General features: G+C 41.1%; 3 protein-coding genes and 1 non-coding gene across 6 annotated transcripts in view; 1 reads left to right on the top strand and 3 right to left on the bottom strand.

The window, feature by feature from the left end:
• Positions 1 to 2,274, bottom strand: part of mrpl58 (mitochondrial ribosomal protein L58) — a 4,310-nt gene extending 2,036 nt beyond the window's left edge. The window contains exons 1-6 of one of the 2 annotated variants that reach the window (XM_031291173.1): positions 2,081 to 2,274; positions 1,396 to 1,420; positions 1,235 to 1,294; positions 1,016 to 1,098; positions 630 to 799; positions 425 to 539 (exon numbers count right to left, since the gene is read on the bottom strand). In XM_031291173.1, coding sequence (XP_031147033.1) covers positions 455 to 539; positions 630 to 799; positions 1,016 to 1,098; positions 1,235 to 1,294; positions 1,396 to 1,420; positions 2,081 to 2,242 — 585 coding nt within the window. In that variant the 5' untranslated portion in view covers positions 2,243 to 2,274 and the 3' untranslated portion in view covers positions 425 to 454. Of the gene's footprint in view, positions 1 to 279; positions 540 to 629; positions 800 to 1,015; positions 1,099 to 1,234; positions 1,295 to 1,395; positions 1,421 to 2,080 lie in introns of those variants that run through there. The other variant, XM_031291174.2, reaches the window with a different exon arrangement.
• Positions 2,275 to 2,445: 171 nt separating this feature from the next.
• On the bottom strand, positions 2,446 to 2,517 carry trnaq-cug. Its single transcript has one exon. It is a non-coding gene; the product is annotated as a tRNA-Gln (tRNA).
• Positions 2,518 to 4,757: 2,240 nt separating this feature from the next.
• LOC116044128 lies at positions 4,758 to 6,473 on the bottom strand. The gene is made up of 3 exons (XM_031291171.2): positions 6,196 to 6,473; positions 5,699 to 5,880; positions 4,758 to 5,313 (listed from the first exon to the last, which is right to left on the bottom strand). Exons 1-3 carry the CDS (start codon positions 6,344 to 6,346, stop codon positions 4,888 to 4,890), a joined length of 759 nt encoding a protein of 252 aa, XP_031147031.1. The 5' UTR covers positions 6,347 to 6,473; the 3' UTR covers positions 4,758 to 4,887.
• A 354-nt stretch (positions 6,474 to 6,827) lies between these two features.
• Positions 6,828 to 22,497, top strand: daglb (diacylglycerol lipase, beta). Of its 2 annotated transcripts, none has more exons than XM_035997468.1 (15): positions 6,828 to 6,847; positions 8,974 to 9,125; positions 9,698 to 9,872; positions 9,976 to 10,243; positions 10,446 to 10,568; positions 11,270 to 11,397; positions 11,714 to 11,840; positions 11,973 to 12,056; positions 14,649 to 14,726; positions 14,830 to 14,910; positions 15,675 to 15,802; positions 16,181 to 16,249; positions 17,853 to 17,925; positions 19,076 to 19,329; positions 21,367 to 22,497. In XM_035997468.1, coding segments are annotated over exons 1-15 (1,938 nt in total). In that variant the 5' UTR covers positions 6,828 to 6,845; the 3' UTR covers positions 21,563 to 22,497. The 2 variants fall into 2 exon arrangements, with proteins under 2 accessions (XP_035853361.1, XP_031147009.1); XM_031291149.2 differs by lacking the exon at positions 6,828 to 6,847 and adding an exon at positions 8,159 to 8,845.
• The last annotated feature ends 511 nt before the right edge of the window (positions 22,498 to 23,008 follow it).

Here is a 23,008-nt window from a genome sequence, read left to right on the forward strand (position 1 = left end):
TTCAGAGTCAACCCAGAGTTCAGGTTTGAACTCAGAGTTTGTTAAACCTGTTTTCTGAAATACCCCTCTATATGCTAGAAGGTGTGCTATCGCAGCTATCTCTTTCGCCCCTAATATCTGAATATACAAGGTTGAAATTTTTGGCTAGCAGCTGTTAAAATAAAGCATATAGAATAGCAATAGAGTATGACAAATATGTGTACAGTGGCAACACCGCTGAAATTCGTATGCAGGGCAAAGTACCGATACCTCACAAAATGCAGTTTAACACCACCAGTCAACAGTAGCAGTTGTTTATTATAAAACTTGCACTGGTCTGCATATTTCTAGTATGTAGTTAGAAAAATGTTGCTACTTACTTTATTGTACAAAAAATGAAAGTCAAAATAATGAACACTGCGTGCATATAAATGAATTGTAGGACATGGGAGGTAGAAAGGTAACAGTCAATCTATTAGTCAAAATCTACTCGTCTGCTCTTCTTGGTAGCTGAATGGATCTTCTTCTGTTTGAGTCGCTCCTTGTTCCCCTTCTCTAACCTGCACAACACATTTCACATCAAGACACATATAAGACTCATTCATAATCAAAGTGGATATAAAACAATGTTCTCTACTACTGGGAAATACCTGGCTGCCCTAAGAGCTACGTCTTCTGCTGTTGGTTCATGTGGCTTCTCGCTGGCCTCAGCTATGATGGCAGAAATCTTCTGTATACAATCAGAAAGGTTTCTCTGCTGACTCCTGCTCAGCTCTGAGGTCACCAGCAGCTCCCCGGCCTTATTGATGCGGTTTTTGTTCTGTGCCACGAAGCAGAAAATGTGTACAGTTGGTTTTAATAGTTACAGATTCAAAATGACAGGGATAAAAAAATCAGCAAAATCAGAGGCCGTTCAAATACTAATAGTACTGCATGACTTTTATTTGGGAAAACTGCAATAATACAAGTGTGTACAAAAGGGTTGCGATCAACAATTCAGGCTTTTATCCGGCTTCCACGGCATTTGAAAACAAACCTTTTCAAAGATATTCTGTCGAACGTCTTCTGGGAGCCAATCTGCTGTTTGCACATGGAATCGGACCTCTGCTTTTGTGCTGACTGTGGATTGAGATGTCATTGAACACTGGAATATACTGTACATGATAGAACAGAAATTCAAGATTCAAGTCCTTGTAAGCTGTCAGGAGGAGTCACTTGTACGTATGCTAAATATAATAAGTTCAACTTTGACAACCTTTATTGACATGCTGACCACCGGGACCACTGCTTCTGCTGTAAGATACTGTCAGCCTGTCTAAGAACCAGAAGGAGAACAAATATATTGTTGTAAAATACAAAAAAAAGAATGAAAATACTTTCTTATTCTGCTTAGTGAAACTATATTTCTATATTTACCCACTGGAATGTGCACCTGGGTGTCCTGAAAAAATTAAATAAAATGTTTTGCTTTACTGTGCATCCAGGATAAGTCCATTATACCATTAAAGACATCATCAGACTATGATACAGTAGCCTTTATTTACATAGTTTTGAATGTATTTATTTATTCTCATCTATTCTCTTTCATGGAGAGAATGTCACAACAAAGTCCATTCACAGGTCTGACCACATTGCCACAACATTGACTTCTGCAGTTTTCTGAATGGACAAGCTTAGTACAGCTTCTGTCTAAAGTCAGTACACATCAGGATACATCCTGATATGCTATTCTGTGCCTCTCTGTCCTGAGCCTGAACATTTTGACCCTTGAGTTTGTGATGTCGTTGGGATGTAAAATATGGCACTGGCAATAACTGGGTGCTTATTTGGTTTACCCAGAATATTGCAGTGTGACTCATTTTCCCTGAATGAGGTTAAGATGGATGTTATACTTATACTCCGTATCTACGGCAGCTCAACTCATCAGATCGCTACACAAAGTATTTTACGTTCAAACAAATCCTGTTTATTTGTAAGAACGCCAAGGGTTCGAGTTCCACTGGGGCTAGGATGATATGCTCGTTTAATGCAGTCCGGGTTTTAATGGATTTTGGCGTGACATTATTTAATCGAAAGCTGCGTTTAGGGTTATTTAACTGACCTGTGTGGTGTCTGTCCCTCGGCTCCCGTAACCAACGCTCAGCTGTGTAGTGTTGTTAATGTCTCTTATTAGAACATTCCTTAGTTTTACTTGCTGTGGAACCAAGTTTACACCTGCACTACGACAGAGTAAATAGCAACGACGTGCTATGTGCGCCGCCATGTTGGACTGACGTCATTGTGGCCCAGGGTTATCTGGTTATGGCCATGGATGTATTATGGCCCATGAACTAGTTTCGCATTGCCAGACCTATGTCCACAGCGCTGCGACGTTCCCACGTCATGTAGATAGCTGCTGCGAAGATGTATTTATATGTATGACACTTGCAAGCATGCTGCCAAAACACATTATGAAAAAATAAAGCTAGGTTCCACCGAGATTTGAACTCGGATCGCTGGATTCAGAGTCCAGAGTGCTAACCATTACACCATGGAACCGCTTATGTCAACGTACGGATGAATTCGAATATAATTGTAAAAAAAAACATGGGTTATTTCTAGACCACCTGGGGAAGATAAAATTAACAAAAACGAACGACAAAAACATTCATGGATTCAATGATGTATGGTGAAGACGTGCACATGACATCATGCTTATGCAGCAGACTAAACAGGCAGCTAATGGTAATGATGGCTATATAGACCAGAATAAAAAAATAACAAAATGGCTATAGCCAGCTAACTAAATAAGTAACTTACTAACGTGCAAAGCGCAAGAATAACAATATATGTTATATTGTAACGGACAGGACAGCCCAATGACTGTTCTCCGCTGAAGGAGTGCAAGCTCATGACTGTAATCTGAACTGTTCCTGTCCTAGTTGAAGTGTGTTTTAATTATGTTCTCTTAATGTTTTGGGTGTGCGTTTATGTTATTTGGGTTTTAGTGTTGTGTGGTTAATTTAGTGTTCATGTTTATCTACATGTAATATTGGCTCCCATGACCAGGACCCGGGTGGGGATAGATGACCTTTGGACAGAGTGTGTGTCAAATGTCAATCAAATAATTTGGACATTGATAACTCTGTCTCCTGAGTGAATCTTTTAACGCAGCTCATCACAATATTCAATTGATAAAAAGTTATCAATTGATTAAGCTATAACATGATTTTAAATATACATACCTTTCTCATATACAAATGACTAACTTTATATCCTAGCTGACATGTCCAATGGCAAAAGAAGGTTCTGATTTATTAGGGATCTCATTAATTTAATCTGCCAATTATTGCAGAAATTGATGGATGAGATGACTGAAGGACATGCACCGTTACAATTATAAGCTCTTGATTTATTATACCATGAAGCACAGATAATAATTTTAATTATTAATTTAATAATTTTTTTTTTTTAATTCCATTTCAGTTGTGTATTGTAACGTTAGTAAAAGTAAGACAAGAGAACAGGTTAGGAGGATGGACTGTCCCATTTTCAATTTAGCATTAAAGGAGCACAATTCCACACAAAAAAACTCTGCCAAGAGAGGGCTAAGGTGCTTTAAACCTATTTGCTTCAAGGCTCTGACACACCAACCCGACAGCCGGCAGAAAAGGCAGTCGGACTGATCAGTCAGCGCCCGTCTCCCCCGAGTCGGTCAAAAAAGTGCCTCGGAACACACCGAAGCGACGCCGAGTTGAGTGTATGTTCTGCGCGAGACGTAATACGTCTCCATAACAGCAGGCGCCGCTAATCTGTATTGTCGCCCAAAAAATGACGTGATCGTTGTTGTCATTACTCGCTGAATGGAAGAAAATACAATGGCTAGTAATAAGAATATACTGCTGTTGTCAGCTCTCGGGCTTCTTCTTGAGAAAGAAGAAAGATGTCGCAGGGGAAAAATGAGAAACCGCACTAAGTGGGTTAAGTCATGGATCTCACAGCCATATGCAAACTGCAGACTCGCTGTAGAGCAGCGCATCTTCAACTACAGGCTGTCGCGAGCTCGGAGGGTTGTGGAAAATGCATTTGGGATCGTGGCCAACCGCTTCCGTGTCTTGCTAACCACCATCAATATCCAAGACACTGTCACAGTGGAGTAAATTGTCCTGGCTTCTTGTGCTCTGCATAACTTTCTACAGAGTGAGGGCAGTGATGTAAACATTGTGGACCAGGAAAGACCAGATAGAGACATTATTGAAGGAAGATGGAGGCAAGACCCTGCCCTACAACAAGCCCCCCTGCCACAAACCACCAATGCAGCAGCAAGGGCCAAACAGATCAGGGATGAACGATGTCATTATTTCATGTCTGATACTGGTGCAGTGCCTTTTCAATGGGGCAAGATATAGGACAGATTGTCCGTGTGTAAAGGAGGATAACTTGTGTTTCAATTGTGATTGAGAAGGATCAATAAAAATCATATCAATCATAATGGCCTCCTGTATCATTATAACCACAAAGTCTACACACTAGCGTCATAGATGTTGGAAACATAATGCTTAGTTTTTGGTCAGGGGATAATGGAATGTGCAAAGTTCAACAAATGGAATGTGTTCACCAAGTTCCCCATAATGTAATGTTAATGTGGTTTCTAAGGTTACGTGTGAATGGAGGACCAGGCGACCATGCCCAGACCATCAGTGTTCACTTCATGGAATGGAACACTGACTGGCCTTCATTCAGATGCAATATGAGCAGCTCATGGCCTATTATAGAAGACAATGATAGTGTGAAGTACCTTGGCATAGCTGTATTCACGTGTAGACATAACATTGAGAGTAGCAAGACATTGTTGCTGAAAGTTTGATGTTACAGTGGATTGTGTTTAAACCCACAAGTTCCACATCATTTGAATTAATATTATATATATTAAGGGTCCTTTTTGTGTGTGTCCAGGTTGTGCTCCTCGAAAAAATTAAAAATGAGGTTTTGAACTCTGTTCTCCAATCGAGGCAGGAGATGTGGTGGCACCATCCTGAACTTGTGTTCTATGCATTGGCAGGCCACTGCAATGAAGTCCGGTCTGCCCTCTGCAGACATTCTGTGAAGCGCTGCCTCCGTTGTGCGCATCAGTCCCATCAATGTGTCTGCCAGCGAATCATCGTCAGATTTCCTGCTGCGCTTTGCAGGAGGCCTTTGTGGACTTCCAGCTGACGTGCTGGTGCTGGTTGACTCAAAGTCTGGGTCCAAAAAAGTTGATTCTGCAATCGGTGGTTCAAAAGCCGTCTCATCCTGGTTGTTGTCCAAGGCATCAACAGTGGCGCCTGAACTGGTGTCAGTAGGGGCCGGTGGTTCCTAAAAAAAAATCACAAGAGTGGATTAAATATCATGGAATCAATTAGAGGTGCAACGATGAATCGATTAGTTGTCAACTATTAAATTAATCGCCAACCATTTTGATAATCGATTAATCGTTTGAGTCATTTTTTATTAAAAAAAAATAAAAAAAGTTTTCTCTGATTCCAGCTTGTTAAATGTGAATATCTTCTAGTTTCTTCTCTCCTTTGTGACAGTAAACTGAATATCTTTGAGTTTTGGACAAAACAAGACATTTGAGGACGTCATCTTAGGTTTTGGGAATCTGATCCACATTTTTCACCATGTTTTGACATTTTTATAGATCAAACAACTAATCGATTAATCGAGAAAATAATCGACAGATTAATTGACTAGTTCATACCGTGTGAGTGAGGTTAGATACACTTTCTTTGCTTTTCGTATGTGGCTCCAGAAACTGTAACCTCCGCAATATCCACTTCTGTCTGGGAGTCTTGTCTGTCCCAGAACTCCCTGAAGGAGAGAGCTTGCGATAGCGGCTAAACTGTGTTCGCAGGGACTCCCACTTCTTTTTCGTCTCTTTCTCTGAAAAGTTTACAGAGTAGAGTTCTATTTAGTAACAGCATACCAACCTACACAATAACACAAACACTCAGGTAAGGCCTGCATTTATCGAGATCACATACACAATTTCTGCTAGTGAATTCGATGGCCAAAAAGAAGTATTTGTTATTAGGCAGGCTAATGTCCACACACATCACAGGCTATTTCGATTCATAAAGGAAAGGCAATGTTTCGACCTTGCGGTCTCTTTCCTGTCTTTCATGCATTCTGCCCTTTGTCCTACACATTGTACGAAGGTGGGATGTACACACAATTATATAGAAGAGAAAATCTTACCTGATATATTTATTTTCTCCGTGATTTGACGCCAGCAGTCTGCCTTCACTCCTCGATTAGAATAGTTCTTTTCAGATACGTTGTACAGCGGCGGCCTCTCTTCGATCATGCTGATCATCTCCTCTTCGAGTTCTTCGGTCCACAGAGTCATGATGATCCAAAATCCAACAGAAATCCAATACAATAATCAATAACCAGTACCAGACTGCCCGACGACGTCCGACGGCCGATAATCGGGTTGGTTCGACGGAGACCAGTGAAGTGAAGCACTTTTCCGGTGATGGCTGAGTGTACTGCGCAGCCTCAAACTGAGCTCGACGACGTAGTGTGACGTGAGCAACCTGTCTGAAAAGTTGTAAGTCTTCTGGTAGCTGTGCCACGACAAATCTCAATCATTCCGAATCTTGACGGAGTGCGTAGGTATATGTAAGGAGATAACATAGGCACAGGCTAAGTATTGCTAACTAAAATGCTAGTTAACATTAGTTATTAAACTTAAACAGCTAATGTGAGTCGAAACTGCCTGCGAGCTTCTCCTGTACTGTACGATAATTTCTCTACTGTGCGACAGGAAGTCGCGTGGTCATGACACAATCGTTAGCCTATTTTTTACAAAAAACGTCTGCTACGGAGCCATAACGTGAGATACAATGTAATGGAGCCTTATTTACATTGTCGTGTTTCTTTATAAATAGACAATGGACAAATAAAGTCTTTAAACGCTTCAGATGTAAAGTTATTCGCTGTCAAAGTGGCGCCGAAATGAATGGGAGTCAATGAGATGCTAACGAGAGGTGATGGCTTGTTAGCCTAAGAGTCTCCCCATAGGAAGTGCCAAGGTACGTATCCCCGCCAGGATTTGTATCCCCTGGCCGCGGGAGCGCGCGTGCACTCAGAGCGGAGTTTAACTGCTGCACTTCGAATTCACCTCTTAAATGGAAGACATGACAGGGTTTTCCATAGTAACAAGGTTCTCATTTATCTACATAAATACGTTTATTTGTCTGTGACATTAAGGCGACGTGTAAATTGTTTAATACTTCGTTTATTATTGTGGATTAATCGACAGTGTTTTCCAAAGTTCCATATTGACATGCACCTTAGCTACATAGGTCGACTGATATGCCTATCTGTGTGAGTCATGCAGGTTTATAAACAATATTTTTTCCTCGTCTTTGCTAACCCGTCCCTCTCTGCCCTCTAACATTTCTGTTTTAATTTAATGTAGCTGAATATGGCTTTTCAATTATAGATTTGTTCACCTGTCTATAGACAGGTGAACAAAGCCTGATATTTTGTGTATCCCCTCTGTAACTTATATGGTATACCATATAAGTTACAGAGGGGATACACAAAATATCAGGCCGTTTTTTCACCTGATATTTTGTGTATCCCCTCCCTTAACATGCAAAAGGTCTATCCTGTCCTCATGTGTGTTATTGTCTGTATTTACCAGGTCACAATAAGCAACCTGAGATAATATGGAGATGTCTGCTCTTTTCTAGCAAAAGTTACATAGGGGATACACATTATATCAGGCCGTTTTTCACCTGATATAATGTGTATCCCCTCCCCTAACATGCAAAGGGTCAGTCCTGTCCTCGTGTGTTATTTTCTGTCTTTATACCAGGTCACAATAAACAACCTGAGATAATATGGAGCTGACTGCTCTTTTCTAGCAATAGTTACAGAGGGGATACACATTATATCATGTGAAAAACTGATATTTTGTGTATCCCCACTGTAACTTAGAAGCCCAAGGCGACATCTATGTATCATATATCTATGGTAAGTACCTTGGCACGACACCGGAACTATTGTACGGTGGTCTCTGTTGCATCAGGGTACCACCAGCGGACGGACACGTACTTGTTGTCGTTTTCAAACAAACCAATTCTACATTTAGCTATGTTTATTGTTACCTAAACATTTTTGTATCAGTTAGTAACGTTAGTATATAGTAACTGTGTGATATATATGTAATGTTGATATATTAACGTAAATAACGTTAGCTAAACAATGGTAGTGTTTGTGATACGGGATTACGTTAGCTAGCATTTTTTGGGTAGCTATGGCTTTAGAGTATTTTTAGCTAACATTACCTATAGATAGCTAATATATGCTAGTCACGCAATAGTACAATTCTGCTAGCTGTCGTTAACCGCATTAGATACATCTAATATTTTCAAGCTTTGTGTTGACACGTCGAAAAACGCAACACTGTATATGACATCTCAATTTGAGCTTGGTCTTAACTGACCTCAGATAAGGTAACGTTGGCGGATACACACTCACCCAATACTCATCTAACGTTAGCGTGTGTAAGGGTTAACGTTAGCTAGCTACACGCCAACGTTAGATAAGTAACGTTACAAAATCATTTGGGCTATATTAAGCAACGTAGGACAGTGACGTTTGGGTTGCCAGCCAGTGTAGCTACTGCTTTGGCGATGTCAGGCATGACTTGAAGTGTGCATTGCTCCAGAGAATCCTATCACCTTTATAGTGGTAAAAGGTTACCATCAGTGAGATATTTGGTCTTGGTTACCTGCAAAATGCCTGGCCTCGTGGTGTTTGGTCGGCGGTGGGGGATCGCCAGTGACGACCTTGTTTTCCCCGGCTCCTTTGAACTGTTCGTCCGTGTGCTATGGTATGTTGTTTACCTTCATGAATGTCTGTGATACACAAGACTTGCCACCTGACGTCCAACTATTTAAGCATAATGGCAACATGTAATGAGTCTGCTCTTGTCATTCTCTGCTGCTGTTTTCTCCTTAGGTGGATTGGCACCATGATCCTATTCACTTATCACAAGGGTCATTTTGATTGTAATGGCAGAGGAGTTCTTCACAGCTATCTGGTTGGACTGTTGGTTGTGCTGGCGCTAATCATTCTGTCACTTTGTGCTATTGTCTACGTCAGTGCCCAAGGTAAATCAGTTGTGGTTTATCAGGTCTCCTGAGCTTCTAATAATACTAATAATTTATACTTTATTTACTTTTACATACAAAGATAACTAGGCTTGGACAACTTTTGCAGGAGTGGAAATAACAGGATGACAATTTTGCCCTAAGCAGCAATAGTGTCGAAATACAGGTTATTCCGTAAGACCGTTGCTATGCTACTCAACACACTGTTTAAGAAAGTGATGGTAAACAATGTAAAACAAAGTTCACTGAATGTAACTCCTTTAGTGCACAGACAACATGTACACAAGTGGCATCATATTATGCCTTCATATTAAAAACACCTTTAAACTTGCAAACAGCTTAACTTTCAGGATGCACAGCTCTTCAAAAGGAGGAAGGAGACACATCTGTCTCTTGCTTATAACTACTCTGATGAAACATTAATGGTCTAACCATTAGTTTACTCTGTCACCCTTTGCAACATCATAATCATCCGCTGGATTGCAGCTCATTAAACATCCACTTGTAACAGGTGTAAAGCACAGGTACATTATTTTTTGATGATTACACAGATGTCTATGATTTATTCACAGGGACTATTACAAACCCCGGTCCACGGCGCTCTATCCCTGCGCTGGTGTACCTGCGAGCTATCCTGTACATCCCTGAGCTGGTGTGGGCCTGTCTGGGAGCTGTCTGGGTGACTGATGACAGCAAAGGCTGCGATCCCGCCACAGTGGGTGCTGTCATCGCAGCAGTGGTTGCCAGGTATAGGTTGTTTACGGTTATGAGTTCATAGTTTCATCATTTTATAATTGTTGAATTATTAAAGAGGTTCTGATTCAGCATCTTTTCTTCTGTGTCACAACAGCTGGATCATCCTGCTGTTCACTGGGTTGGGCGTGGTATTTGTGTTTGACCCGATGGGGAACCCCCGTCCTCAGCCTGCTGCCATGGAGCCACTGGGAGTAAGAGACCTGCAGAGCAACGAGGGCACCCAGTTCTTCTCCACAGCTCGCTCTCTGGCTGTCAAGGTGTGGGAAAACAGGCTGCGGCTCCTGTGCTGTTGTCTGCCGCAGGACGAAAGCCACCGAGCAGCGTTCTCCAGCATCGCGCAGCTCGTCGGTGGATTCTTCTCTGTAAGGGACACTTTCTCTCTCTTGTTTGTGCTGTCCTTTACATCTGGCAGTTAGAGGGTTTGTGCAAAGTGCATTCAGTCAGATGACATAATAGACTACATCAAGAAAGACTAAAGCAAATTGTGTTAGTGTGAAATATACAATATAAGAACTGTCTAGTGGTATGATGCTTTCCGGTATGGTGTTTGTGTGTGTGTTGCAGGACACAGACCTGGTCCCCAGTGACATAGCAGCTGGTTTGGCTCTGCTGCACCAGGAGCAGGATAAAATGGAGCAAAACAGAGACCCAGACGTCATGGTCGATCACAGCCCTTCCTCTCCCATCGTAAGTACCGGAGTCTGTCGGTCATGTCGGTACTGTAGACCTAAAACCAGGCAAAATCATTACTAAGGCCGCGTTCAGACCGCCTGCATCGGCCGTCCGAGGGTCCAGCAAAAACGCAGGTCTTTCCATTCATTTTGAATGGAGCTAGTGGGTTTAGACTGCAGCGGGGGTTGCCGCAGGGGTGGCACTCAAAAATACGCAGCGGGCCTGCGGCTAAAATTTGAGACCGACTCAACGCAATTGAGCTAAGGTTCGAGGCGGTGTGAGAATCCCGTACAGTAAACAGGAAACATCACTAACTTTATCACAAACACAACAAAGTTTTGAAAATCTATAAGGGTAAAAAAACACAAGCACTGAACTGCCCGGGAGTTTGTATAATAGCTGAATGTTTTCCTGCAACAACGAAGCACTCCCTATGTCTCGCTCGTCTCTTTTCTTTCTCTCTCTCCTGTGAAATAAAGCTGCCTTCAAGTGCGGTCGGAAACATTGAAATCTATAAACGTGTGCTTTGTTGGGGGGAGGGTTTAAAAACACAACAGGACGTCACACAAATGGTCCGTTTCATTGAAACCCCCCCCCCCCCCGCCGGATTGCTTTTTTTGGTGTGAATGCCCCGTTAAACAGTAGTCATGCAAGTCTGTAATACAGTGTTGATAATTTAAAAATGTTTCTTCTTGTATGTCTTTTAATGTTTAAAGGGAGAAGATTTGGAGACAGAGTTGGAGAAAGCAGCTCACTGTATGCGATTTGCTGCAGCAGCCTATGGCTGGCCGCTGTACGTTTACTCCAACCTCCTAACTGGACCCTGCAAACTTAGTGGAGACTGGTAAGATCTCTACTTATGCGAGTTGATGGGAACCTGTCTGATAAGTCACAAGACCATTTAGGTTCGGTTAACAGCTGCTGACTGAATGTAGAAATATACTGTGCCAAGAAGCATCAACAGTTAAGTTATTTGTTTCTTTGTCATGAAAAAGGGTTGCATTGTCTCCTGCTTCTAGAGAAAGGTGTTTCAGAAACATCCAGAGCCAAATATTCTTGGGACAGCAGATAGTCTGGCCTACAAGATTACAAACTACAACTGCAAACTTAACACCTTGATCTCGTTTTGATTCAAGTCAAAATGTGTTTGTGTGTATCAGCTGTAGAGGTCGTGTAGCCGAGTATGAAATCGTTGGAGGGGACCACCTCGGCTGTCACTTTTCATCCATCCTACACAGTACTGGTTTGCAGTACAGAGACTTCATCTACGTCAGCTTCCACAACCAGGTAGGAATTTCACTAGTTGCTCCTGTGAGGAATACTCCATATGTTCAAAAATGTCCCTCAGTTTCAGCTGCCTGCACTTGTCCCAACAGTCTCAGTAATTCAAAAGGGTCATACGTGTTCTCTTTGTTACAGATCTATGAGATCCCCTTCTACGTGGCTCTGGATCATAAGAGAGAGGCTGTTCTTGTGGCTGTCAGAGGAACACTGTCACTGAGGGTGAGTTGGGACTCCCAGCGAATCCCTTTTTTGTGAATAGTAGATCATGGAAAATACGTTAATAATAATAATAATAATACATTTATTTTACATAGCGCTTTAAAAGGCACTCAAAGGCACTTTACAAAGTAAGACAAAGAAAAACAATAACAAGATAAGTACAACAGAAATAGTAACAACTAGATAGAGCCCTGCCGATAAAGGATTTTTAAGGCCGATATCGATACAAATTAGGGCTGTCAATCGATTAAAAAAATTAATCTAATTAATTACAGACTCTGTGATTAATTAATCGCATACATAATTAACGGTGCCTGAACCGATACTTTTTAAGAAAGTAAAAGAAAAGAAAACAAAGGGTACTAAACAACAGTTGGTGACATTAAAGAACGGCTTGTTTATTGCTAAGGCCATATGGTCAAAATTAAATGATTTAATAATAATGTATAACAATAACTTATTTCACTAGTAAATTGCTGTTAAACGACAAAAACAACCACCAAGGACATTTACAATAACTTCAAATGCACCACGAAGCTGTAGTTTACCAGTTTCATTGAACGCACCGTCTGTGTTGTTTTTCCGACGGCAGCTCGGCAGCTGCAGATTGTTACATCCCGCTGTTGAGTCACAGTCCTCTACAGTAAAACACAGTCAAACTTTACACCGTTCAGCGTTAGCTGTCAGCATTTTAACCGTGTTTAATCCAGCTACTAGCTAGCGGTAGGCTAACGTTAGCTGCTGTCGAGTATAGTGTTAACTAGCTAGCGGTAGGCTAACGTTAGCTGCTGTCGAGTATAGCGTTAACTAGCTAGCGGTAGGCTAACGTTAGCTGCTGTCGAGTATAGTGTTAACTAGCTAGCGGTAGGCTAACGTTAGCTGCTGTCGAGTATAGTGTTAACTAGCTAGCGGTAGGCTAACGTTAGCTGCTGTCGAGTATAGTGTTAACTAGCTAGCGGTAGGCTAACGTTAGCTGCTGTCGAGTATAGTGTTAACTAGCTAGCGGTAGGCTAACGTTAGCTGCTGTCGAGTATAGTGTTAACTAGCGTCACGTGCAGCGGTGTTTGTGTTGCCTGTGTCGTCTTCAGAGCATCAGAGAGAAGTGCAGACATATCAGTGGCACCAGATTTCGGTAGCCAGGGTTGGCAGGAAGAAGATTTTTACAAGTAAATGTTCCAGTTAATGATCCAGGCAGCACATTCTCATCTCCCGCTAGAATGGCTCCGGGTCAAACGTCAATATGGAATGGATTAATCTGCGTTGTTTTGTTTTAACGCGTTATTTTTTCTCAGATTAATTAATCGAAATTAACGCGTTATTTTGACAGCCCTAATACAAATATTTGAATATTTGGTGATTTTAAAAATCCCATATTCCGATATATCGGCCGATGTATATTTAAAAAAGAAAAATCCAGAAACGCGTAACAAAACATGAACAGATTTCCCTAACATTAGTTATTTGTAGTTATTTGAGTCCTCACTAAAATAATATGATAATGCCGTTTAAGAATAAACTTGATTGTTTTATTGTCACAACAGAACAGAGGAACATCAAAATATATTAAAGTTCTGATAAATAAAATGTATAAAAATACAAACTTAAGATATGAAACTTAAAGTCCTTTGAAGAAAAACACAATAACAAAAAAAATCAGTGTTGCCAACAGGGACGGTGTAGAGTGCCCTCTGGTGGACAAACTATGCAACGCAACGATATTTGATTTTCTCCATATCGCCCAGCCCTATATTGTAGTTTTTTTGAGGAATTTGGTGGGTGCGCCGTTAATTGTTTCAGTTCTTTGCTTATATATCATATTTTTATAGCGATGTTAGATGGTTGGTGTTCTCATTTGCGCCTTTTTAATTTGTTCGTTTGTATGAACATTTCGCAAAATGTATTACTTTGCATGCGTGACCATGAAAGTCTAAAATCTACTTTTATACTTCCTCCTCTAGTAGTATAAATCAAATATGACCATCAACCATGAACTCAATCTGTCCATTGTGTGTACATGAAAAAAGGAACGTGATTGTTATTTTTTTTTCTCAGTATTACCATCAGTCATTCTGTACAACTGTTGTGCATTTGTCATACTTTTGTATGTTATCCTCTCGCTTCCTCTTTTCGTTCAGAATCACTTCCCTATTTGTACAGATGACTCGCTAACTGATAGAAGAGTGTTGAAGGGGACTGATAAATATAGGTGCCCCTTGGTCTATATCTGATGGCATGCAATGTGACCATTCCTCTAAAGAAATTAAAATAGTGCTTGTTTAGGAAAAGAAGACTTGAGTGTGGTGAGGGAGGCATGTGTATAAGAGTATCCACCCATGTCTACATATAAACAGTGAAAGTGAAAGAAAGATGTATTGAGGTGATTTGGTTGAAACACACTAGAATCTTTCTGCTTTTGTTCGTCCACAAGTTTGAAAAGTTTGTCCTAACATTGATTCCGATCAAAGCATTTCGTTCAACAGCCAAGTATTTTTCTACATGTAGCCTTTAACTTTTGCCTTGGACATGGGGTCTGATAAGAGGCCAATCAGGTTCCCAGTTTATTGTAAATTTCACTCCGTGTCTGTCCTGCAGGATGTCCTAACAGACCTGTCTGCTGAATGTGAGAACCTGCCTATAGAAGGAGTGTCTGGAGCCTGCTATGCTCACAAGGTGAATGCACATTTAAACACAGAACTCTCCAACTGCTTTAAGTAGAAGTGTTTGTGTGTTTCAGTAGAGCTCAATGCTGCTGCTTTGTCCCTGACTCCTGCAGGGCATGTGCCAGGCGGCAGGTTACATCTACAAGAAGCTGGTCAATGATGGCATCCTGAACCAGGCGTTCTCCATTGCACCGGTAAGAAATGTAACGGAGGTTGGAAACTACATTTCAGCCAAAGAAGGCATCGTTGTATTTCCTTTCAGTTAGATACCTGCTGAAATTGTACCTATGGGACAGGGTTACAGGGATGGTACAGTTGAAAAATATGATGCTGGTTTGCATTACTCTTCCGATAGTCTCGCTTTGCCAGACCTTCCTCCACACACTGCGGAGGAGGGTCTGGCTAGTCCACACAGCATTCCGGGATGGGAGAAAAACACGCTCTTGGTTTATTGGCATTTCTTTAAACCAGTCACAATCATCATGGGTGGCGCCAAGCTCAGCACGGAGCCGCTGCAAAATAGCCTCGGGAAGGAACTTGTTTTGGTGGAACGTGTACGTTCAAAAGTTGTTTTAGTCATGCAACCGAAAACTCAGATTGGACAGATAGTCTAGCTAGCTGTCTGGATTTACCCTGCAGAGATTTAAGGAGCAGTTAACCATAGTCCTCATAAATCCACTGGAGTTTAAAATTCCAACACAAAGGAAGCGGACATCGGTGAAAATACATGCATCCGGCGGAATTTCCTGCAGCACCAGAGCAATCCCGAAAGTGGCTTAGGATATAGACTACTCTTCTGATTAAAAAAAAAAAACACACTGCTTTCTACTCAGTGCACTTCCATGAAGAATATCCACTATATACTGTATTTGTTAATCATTTATTGTCAAAAAATAACATCAGCTTTGCAGAAGTAATAGATCATGAATAATCCTCTAATGTGTTTCTGTGTTTGTAGGAGTATAAACTGGTCATCACAGGTCACAGTCTGGGTGCTGGCACAGCATCACTGCTAGCTATCCTCTTGCGCAATTCCTTCCCCACCCTGCAGTGCTACTCATTCTCTCCGCCAGGGGGACTCCTGAGGTAAGGAAGACTATACTGTAACACTTTGGCAAGTGCAACCAGCTGAGAGTGGATAGAACTGGGCTGGCCTCCTGGTTTTGTAGTAAAAGTGTTACTTTTAATTCAAAATGCTCTTAAGCCACCTCGTCATGTATTATCAAGATGAATAACGATTGCATGCTTAAAAACGTATGTTTTAAATGTTAAATTATCATTGAAGTTGTTTTCAAAAACTTTGTCTATCTTTGAGCCCTAATTATGAGCCCTTACAAGTATGATTTTACAGCTCTGACTTAAAATATGCCACATGCCTGTATGTACACATAAAGTACAATGCATGCTGTTAGTTGTTGGACTGATCTAACTATGTTTTCTGTTCTTTATTTTATCTATATGCAGTAAAGCCTTAGCTGATTACTCCAAGAACTTTGTGGTCTCGGTTGTGCTGGGAAAGGATTTGGTTCCAAGGTTAGACTGATGTTTGTTTTTTGTTTTTTACATAATATACTTCTTAGCCTTTACATGCTGTTTAATTAAAGTTACAATTCATGATTAGGGCTGTCAGCATTAACGTGTTAGTCGCGATGAGATTAAAGACGGAGCGTAACGCGTTATGATTGTGTTCATCTCGTTAATCGCGTGCACCAAAGATTCTTTATTTTACACCATCACTGGTGCTGTTACCAAATAATCTTTGCTATGAAGGATAGGCGCCGATTTATGTTTTCCTCCATGGGTGCTCACGGGTGCACGCAAAAAATGCCCGGCATCTCCTCCACATTATGCACTCTGCCCTCAGGGATGCATCCTGTGCTCTTTGCAGGGTCACTCAGCTTTCATGATTAACACTAGCCTAGAAATCTAGACGCACCCTAGCGGCAGCAAATTTAATTTGCACCCAGGGAGGTCTAGGCACTCTCCGTTGGCTTGCGAGCTGGAAAAACCAAACTCTGGTCAGGCCAATCACATCGTGTATAGAGTCGGTAGGCAGGCTTATGGCTGCTGCTTCTGGGAACAGCAGTCTTCTGGAAGACTTGGAGTTAAGCTTTTCTTTGAGAAAAGAACAAAGAACGGCACTGAAATCATTCTTAAAAAAGGAAGATGTGTTCGGAGTTGTGCCGACCGGATATGGCAAAAGTTTAATCTATCAACTAGCTTCGCTACCTTCTTCGTTGCTCTGTGGTTGTAGCGCTATCCTATTGTGTGCAGAGGGAATTTGAAAGACAACCGTTTATCCCGCCCCTCGGATTGAGCTCCGTCAATAGTGATTCCCCAGACCCAACATCTTGATGTGGGTCTGGCTTATCAGGCTAGATTAACACATGAAAGACAGAAATACTTAAACAGGAGTTTGGATGCAAATGGTTTAACAAAGAAACTGAAGCAAAACCGTTCTAAGCATAATTTTTCTAACACATTTATTTTTACGTTTTTAAAAAGCAAGCTATATTTCTGAAGACATTGATTGTGTTACCTCAGTCTCGTTGCACATCTTTTGATTTGAAATAATCAACTAAATCTAAAAGTCATGTTCATGAAGTAACTTTCTTTGCATTCATTTGATTCCCAATCAAGATACACTGGGAAGAATTGGTTTACATTGATAATACAGACTTAAAAACAGTTATGAAATGCAAAATAATAGAATTTGAACCATGTGATAAAACATGCGATTAATCGGCATTAACTATTAAAATTCAGCGATTAATCGCGATTAAGCAAAAATGTATCGTTTGACAGCCCTATTCATAATATGTACATATTTTATGTTAATACTGGTTAGAGCAGTTTGGTTTATGGAGACATTTTTTTACTGTGGAACACTGAAGGTTGTGTGTTAACAGCAATGCAGACTCTTGTGTTTGAAAGGCTAATATGAATATGCTGTGGTGGTGGCCAGACTCTTAAAGACTACTGCGTGATGGAGACTCTATATTTGGCTCTGCCCTATTATTACAGGCACAGAGAAAGAGAAAATGAGAGCAACGCTCCTTTTTCCTCCAATGTTTTTCTAAAGTTATGTTTTTCCTTTGCATTATTCCCTCTTATAATCAATCTTCTTTTTGTACAGATTAAGCATTCCCAATATGGAGGATCTGAAGAGAAGGATTCTTAAAATAGTTTCAAACTGCAATAAGCCCAAGGTAAGAACCATTCAAAGCAATGACATTGGCACGAGCTGTAAGTCTCTTAAAGCAGCCATATTATGCTAATTTTCAGGTTCATAATTGTATTTTAATGTTGTACCAGAATAGGTTTACATGGTTTAATTTTCAAAAAACACCATATTTTTGTTGTACTGCACCGCTCTCTCTCACTGCTGCAGATCCTCTTTTCAGCTGGTCTCTGTTTTAGCTACAGAGTGAGACCTCTTTTCTTCTTCTTCTTCTGTACTATCTTTGATTGCACTTGCACATGCCCAGTAGCTCAGATGTAGCTCATGTCAGCTAGCTAGCTCCATAGACAGTAAAAGAAAGGCTGTTTCTACAACTTCGGTCAGTTACAAGGCAGGATTAGCTGGGAGACTTCTAAATGAGTGCGCACATGTCAGTAGTTCTTTTGTAGATTATGGTGAACTTGTGTGGTGTTGTAGCAGTGCTTTGCTATTGAGAATGAGGTAGCATGCTAGCGTTAGCATGCTAGCGTTAGCATTAGCGTTAGCATGCTAACGCTACGAGCTAATGGTTGCGGTTAGCCTGCTCGTTTCGGCTTGTGACGTCACAAGCCGTGCCGATTTTGAACAGCTCACCCAGAGACTGAAGGCAGGACACATTCAGAAACTGTATCTCACTCTAAACAGCATGGATGGATTTTTTTCAAAGTTTGTATGTGTGTGGAAGCACCACAGATACAACATAACACTCCAAATCCCAGAAAAAGTGTTTTTTTCATAATATGGGCACTTTAAGTCAGTGGTTCTCAAACTTTTTCAATAATGTACTTCCTTTGAAATATACATTCATCCAAGTGCCCCCTGGCCAGCACAAACATGTTGTAGCAAAAGAGGCACATTACATTTTTGATTGAACAATATTGCAACTGAAAAACACTCAAATGCTACATTTTAAATCTTCAGAATCACTGCATTCATTCATCATTATACTATATAATTATTTTAGGAATTATGCATGACTGAAATTTTTTGAATTAACATTTAAAAAAAATCTCATTTACACCCTGCAGTACTCCAAAGTACCCCAAGGGGTACACGTCCCCCCCATTTGAGAAACACTGTCTTAAGTCCCTGCCATTTAAAAAAAAAAAAAAATAATAATAATTTTGTGTGTGTTTCAGTACCGCATCCTGCTGCAGGGATGTTGGTACGAGCTCTTCGGAGGAGACCCCGATGACTTCCCCACTGAGATGGACAACAGGAGGGAGGAGGAGCTTAGCCAGCCACTGTTGGGGGAGGAGTCACTGATGATTCGCCACTCATCATCCTATCAGAGCCTGGCGTCTGATGACTCACCTGCCCATACTGCTGCCCACTTACCTCTCTTCTTGCCCGGACGCATTCTGCATATCACAGAAGATGGGCCGTCACGGAGGTCTGTCTACAGATAATATTTTAATCTCTGAATTCCCTTCATAACAGATTTACCCTACATACAAGCTGATAAATAGGAATACGTGTTTATGTCCCCCCCCCCAGTAGTGATTAGAACTAGAATGTATATATTTCCCACCTGGCTTAACAAATTGTATAAGGCTGCATTCACACACACTGCGGCGGTCGTCAGACGGTGCGACGGTCTTTTTTTCATTTTGAAAGCGGGTGGCTGCAGTGGTAGGTGGAGCAGCGGGGAGCCGAAAAAACTGCAGCAGCGTGAAAAGTTGAGACCGATTCAACTTTTGAAGAAACGCAACCCGACGTGACGCTGCCGTTTCCAAATATGTGTGAGTCCGTTTTGTCAGTCCCTTTTGACGCAGTGTGAGAGTCTCGTACAGTAAACGGAAAACATCACTGCCTCTACAGCGGCCACAAGATAGATAGATACAAGATACTTTATTCATCCTCGTGGGGAAATTTGAGTGTCCAGCAGCTCACGCATAAACACACATTCCCATACACCACACAGTTCCCAATAATAAATAAATAAATACAATGCAAATGCATACACAAGAGAGTTAAAAACAGGATAAGAACAATACAAGAAAGTCTGAAAACAAGAAAACACTTTGAGAAACAAAATACAAGCACTTAGACGCCCAGACGTTTGTGTACCAGCTGCAAGTTCCCTGCAACAACAAAGCACTGTCCCTTTCTCTGTGAAATGAGGCTGCCTTCAAGAACACAACAGGACGTCACACAAATGGGCCATCCTTGGTCTGAACTAGGGATGCACCGAATCCAGGATTCGGCTTAGGATTCGGCCGAATATTGGGCTTTTTGACGGGGTTCGGTTTCTGCCGAACCTTAGAATTTTTTTCCACCGAACCCTACGCTTGCACTATGCGCGCTACACTGGCCGACGTAATGACGGCGCCGTTGATTACGGGAAGGTGTTTACGTAGGTGGAGCGTTCAATGCAGTAGGCTGTGAGAAAGTGAAAATGGAACTCGTGAGCAGAAAAAGTGTTGTTTGGCAGTACTTTCAGTCAAAAGAAGGCCATTCAAGTCCAGCTACATGTTCAATTTGCAATGCCGATTTCTCGTGGTGGCAAGGACCCTAAACAATACACAACATCGCCGCTGTTAAAACATGTGCGTATAAAACATCCGAAAGAATACGAGTTATGCATGAAGGAATCTACAGACAGCAGCCAAAATGCAACAAGTTTAGGTACGGCAAAGGAAGGACAGTCACAGCTAAAAACTTGATGGGATGGGAGTAGGATTCGGTATTCGGTTTCGGATTCGGCAGAATCTTAACCAGTGGATTCGGTATTCGGCCAAACCCAAAAAATCTGGATTCGGTGCATCCCTAGTCTGAATGTGCACCAACAGTGTCAACACAAGCAGTAAATGATACATCAACACACACATTTGAACTACATTCATTTATTTCTCTTTAACCGATGCCTCAGCTCCTTTAAACCCTTTCTGGTCTCAGGTTCAGTGTTGACCAAAAAAGAAAATCTTCTTTAGCTCTTCTAAGTTCCACAACTTCCGTTCATCCTGTTGATATACAATTTATTCCAACTGCTTTCAGTGTTCAGTGTTTTTTCGTTTACAGTTCAACTTCTTACAGTTTATACACTTTAACTGCAAATTCCAGCTCAATTCATCACCTACGGCTGACTTTTCTCCTTTCAGTGCTTGGACTTTTATCTAATCTTCAGCTCCTTGATTCACTTAACACTTAATTCAATGCTTGCCATTAAACTTCTTTCAGCACTTCCATTTGACCATTTGTTTCAGTAATTGTATTTTGAGTGCCACTTCAAATACAACTTTTTCAGTATTTGATCTATTTTGCTGGAAGTCACACGGACAATGCTAGCACACCTATATAACAACATATTGTACAACCTGAATACCGGATGTGTATCAGCGTTGGGTGGAAAGAGGCTTCAGACTCTTTGAAATGAGAATTGTGAGTTGGATTTGCTACCAAATTCCTTTTTTCTCTTTTTTCCCCTCAGGTCCTGTTTTTCCCAGGTCCGGTACCGTGCAGACTGGTCCAATGAAATGGCGTTCAGGAGTGTTTTGATCAGTCCCAGGATGCTTGCAGATCACATGCCCGACGCTGTCCTCCGAGCACTCGACAGTCTGACCAGAGACAAGTCCTTCGCCCTCTGCCCGTCATCTTCAAACAACAGCCAGCACAATACTATCTGAATGTGATATAGAGACCAACTCTTATGTCTGTGCTCCCTGGCTCTACAGTATTTTAAACCCACCGGTTTGTATGTCTGATTTTTCTCCATACCTGATCCAGGACCGTTTCAAATCCGTCATGCTCTTCATTTGCATCTCGTTTGCAGGCCCGATCCTAAAGCCCCTTTTTCTAATGAAGACATTTGGGAACTGGATTGTAATGGAATACATGAAACCATAGAGACATTGTGAGCTCCATGAATACACTTGATCAGTTAAAATTTTGGGGCAAAAAGTACAGTACTTCGTTAAATTGCACTTTTATTCATTTCATTTAAATAATTTGTTTTATTTCACCTCTCTGAGTTACTCCATGAGGAACTTTATGCCATGATCTTTGAATGTGCTTTGTATACATTATTTTATAGTGCTGCAGTTTTACTGTAATGTCAGTGTTTTATGTTTGTGTGAATGCTGTAGGCCTGGCAGAGGCTGCCCTGTGGTCACTGAATGTGTCAGACGCTGTCTTCCTTATATGGGTAACTTTTACCTCAAAATGTGGACAGAAGCATTACGTCTTCGTTGTATAGTAACTGTGGTTAGTCTGTCTTGTGTTTAATGTCTTGATAAATCAGGGTGAACAGTGCCTATACATTGCAGAAAAATAAGTCACAGAATTGCTTTACAGAAAAAAAAAAACTGTGATGAGTGCACTGTGTTTACAGTAAGTTTCTGTTTCTAATAGTGCATGGTGTTTGGCAAAATAAATGAAAGATGTAAGAGGTACAAAGATTGTACATTGCGTGGGAACCTGCTTATTTGCCATGGATATTACATTTTTTTCCCCCCAGTAATATATAATATTAAAGTTTAGATCAATTGATGCCTGCATAACTATTTCACATTCCCAAATAGATTGCTTTGGACTCCTTGATACAAATAAAAACTCTTGGGAAGCACATCATCCTTGGATTTTCTTTTTGTAATAGGATAATTACAAGCAGTTCTTAACCTCAGCAACAGCCACCTGTTGAACTGAATGCAAGCAAATTAGATTTTGAGGAAAATTTCAGTCAAGTCTAAAAAAAAATGGGATTAATCAGTTGCCTAAAGTCATATGAGTCAATTGGATGGGGTGTACATCTTTTTTAAACGTCTCCAATGAATAGACCACAAAGGATTACCCACAGTTTTTACTCTATCCTTCATCAGTCCTGTTTGGCATGTGACGTAAGCGCGTCATCAGCACATGGCATCTTCAAGTGATCCTCGTTAGCTCCTATTTCTAAGCTCGGACATAGTAAATTCCAGAGCGGATAGTCTGTAAAATATCAAAGTGGGCTAAACAACAATTTTCTACTTTTCTCTTTGAACTTATGTAAGAAATTAAATGTCAATCCCACATAACTACTTTTTTGTGCTGCAGCTTTAGAATGAAAGGGAGGAAATGTGTAGTAAGCCAGTGAC

The sequence above is a fragment of the Sander lucioperca genome, chromosome 22 (genome assembly GCF_008315115.2).
Source record: "Sander lucioperca isolate FBNREF2018 chromosome 22, SLUC_FBN_1.2, whole genome shotgun sequence".
Classification (NCBI taxonomy): domain Eukaryota; kingdom Metazoa; phylum Chordata; class Actinopteri; order Perciformes; family Percidae; genus Sander; species Sander lucioperca.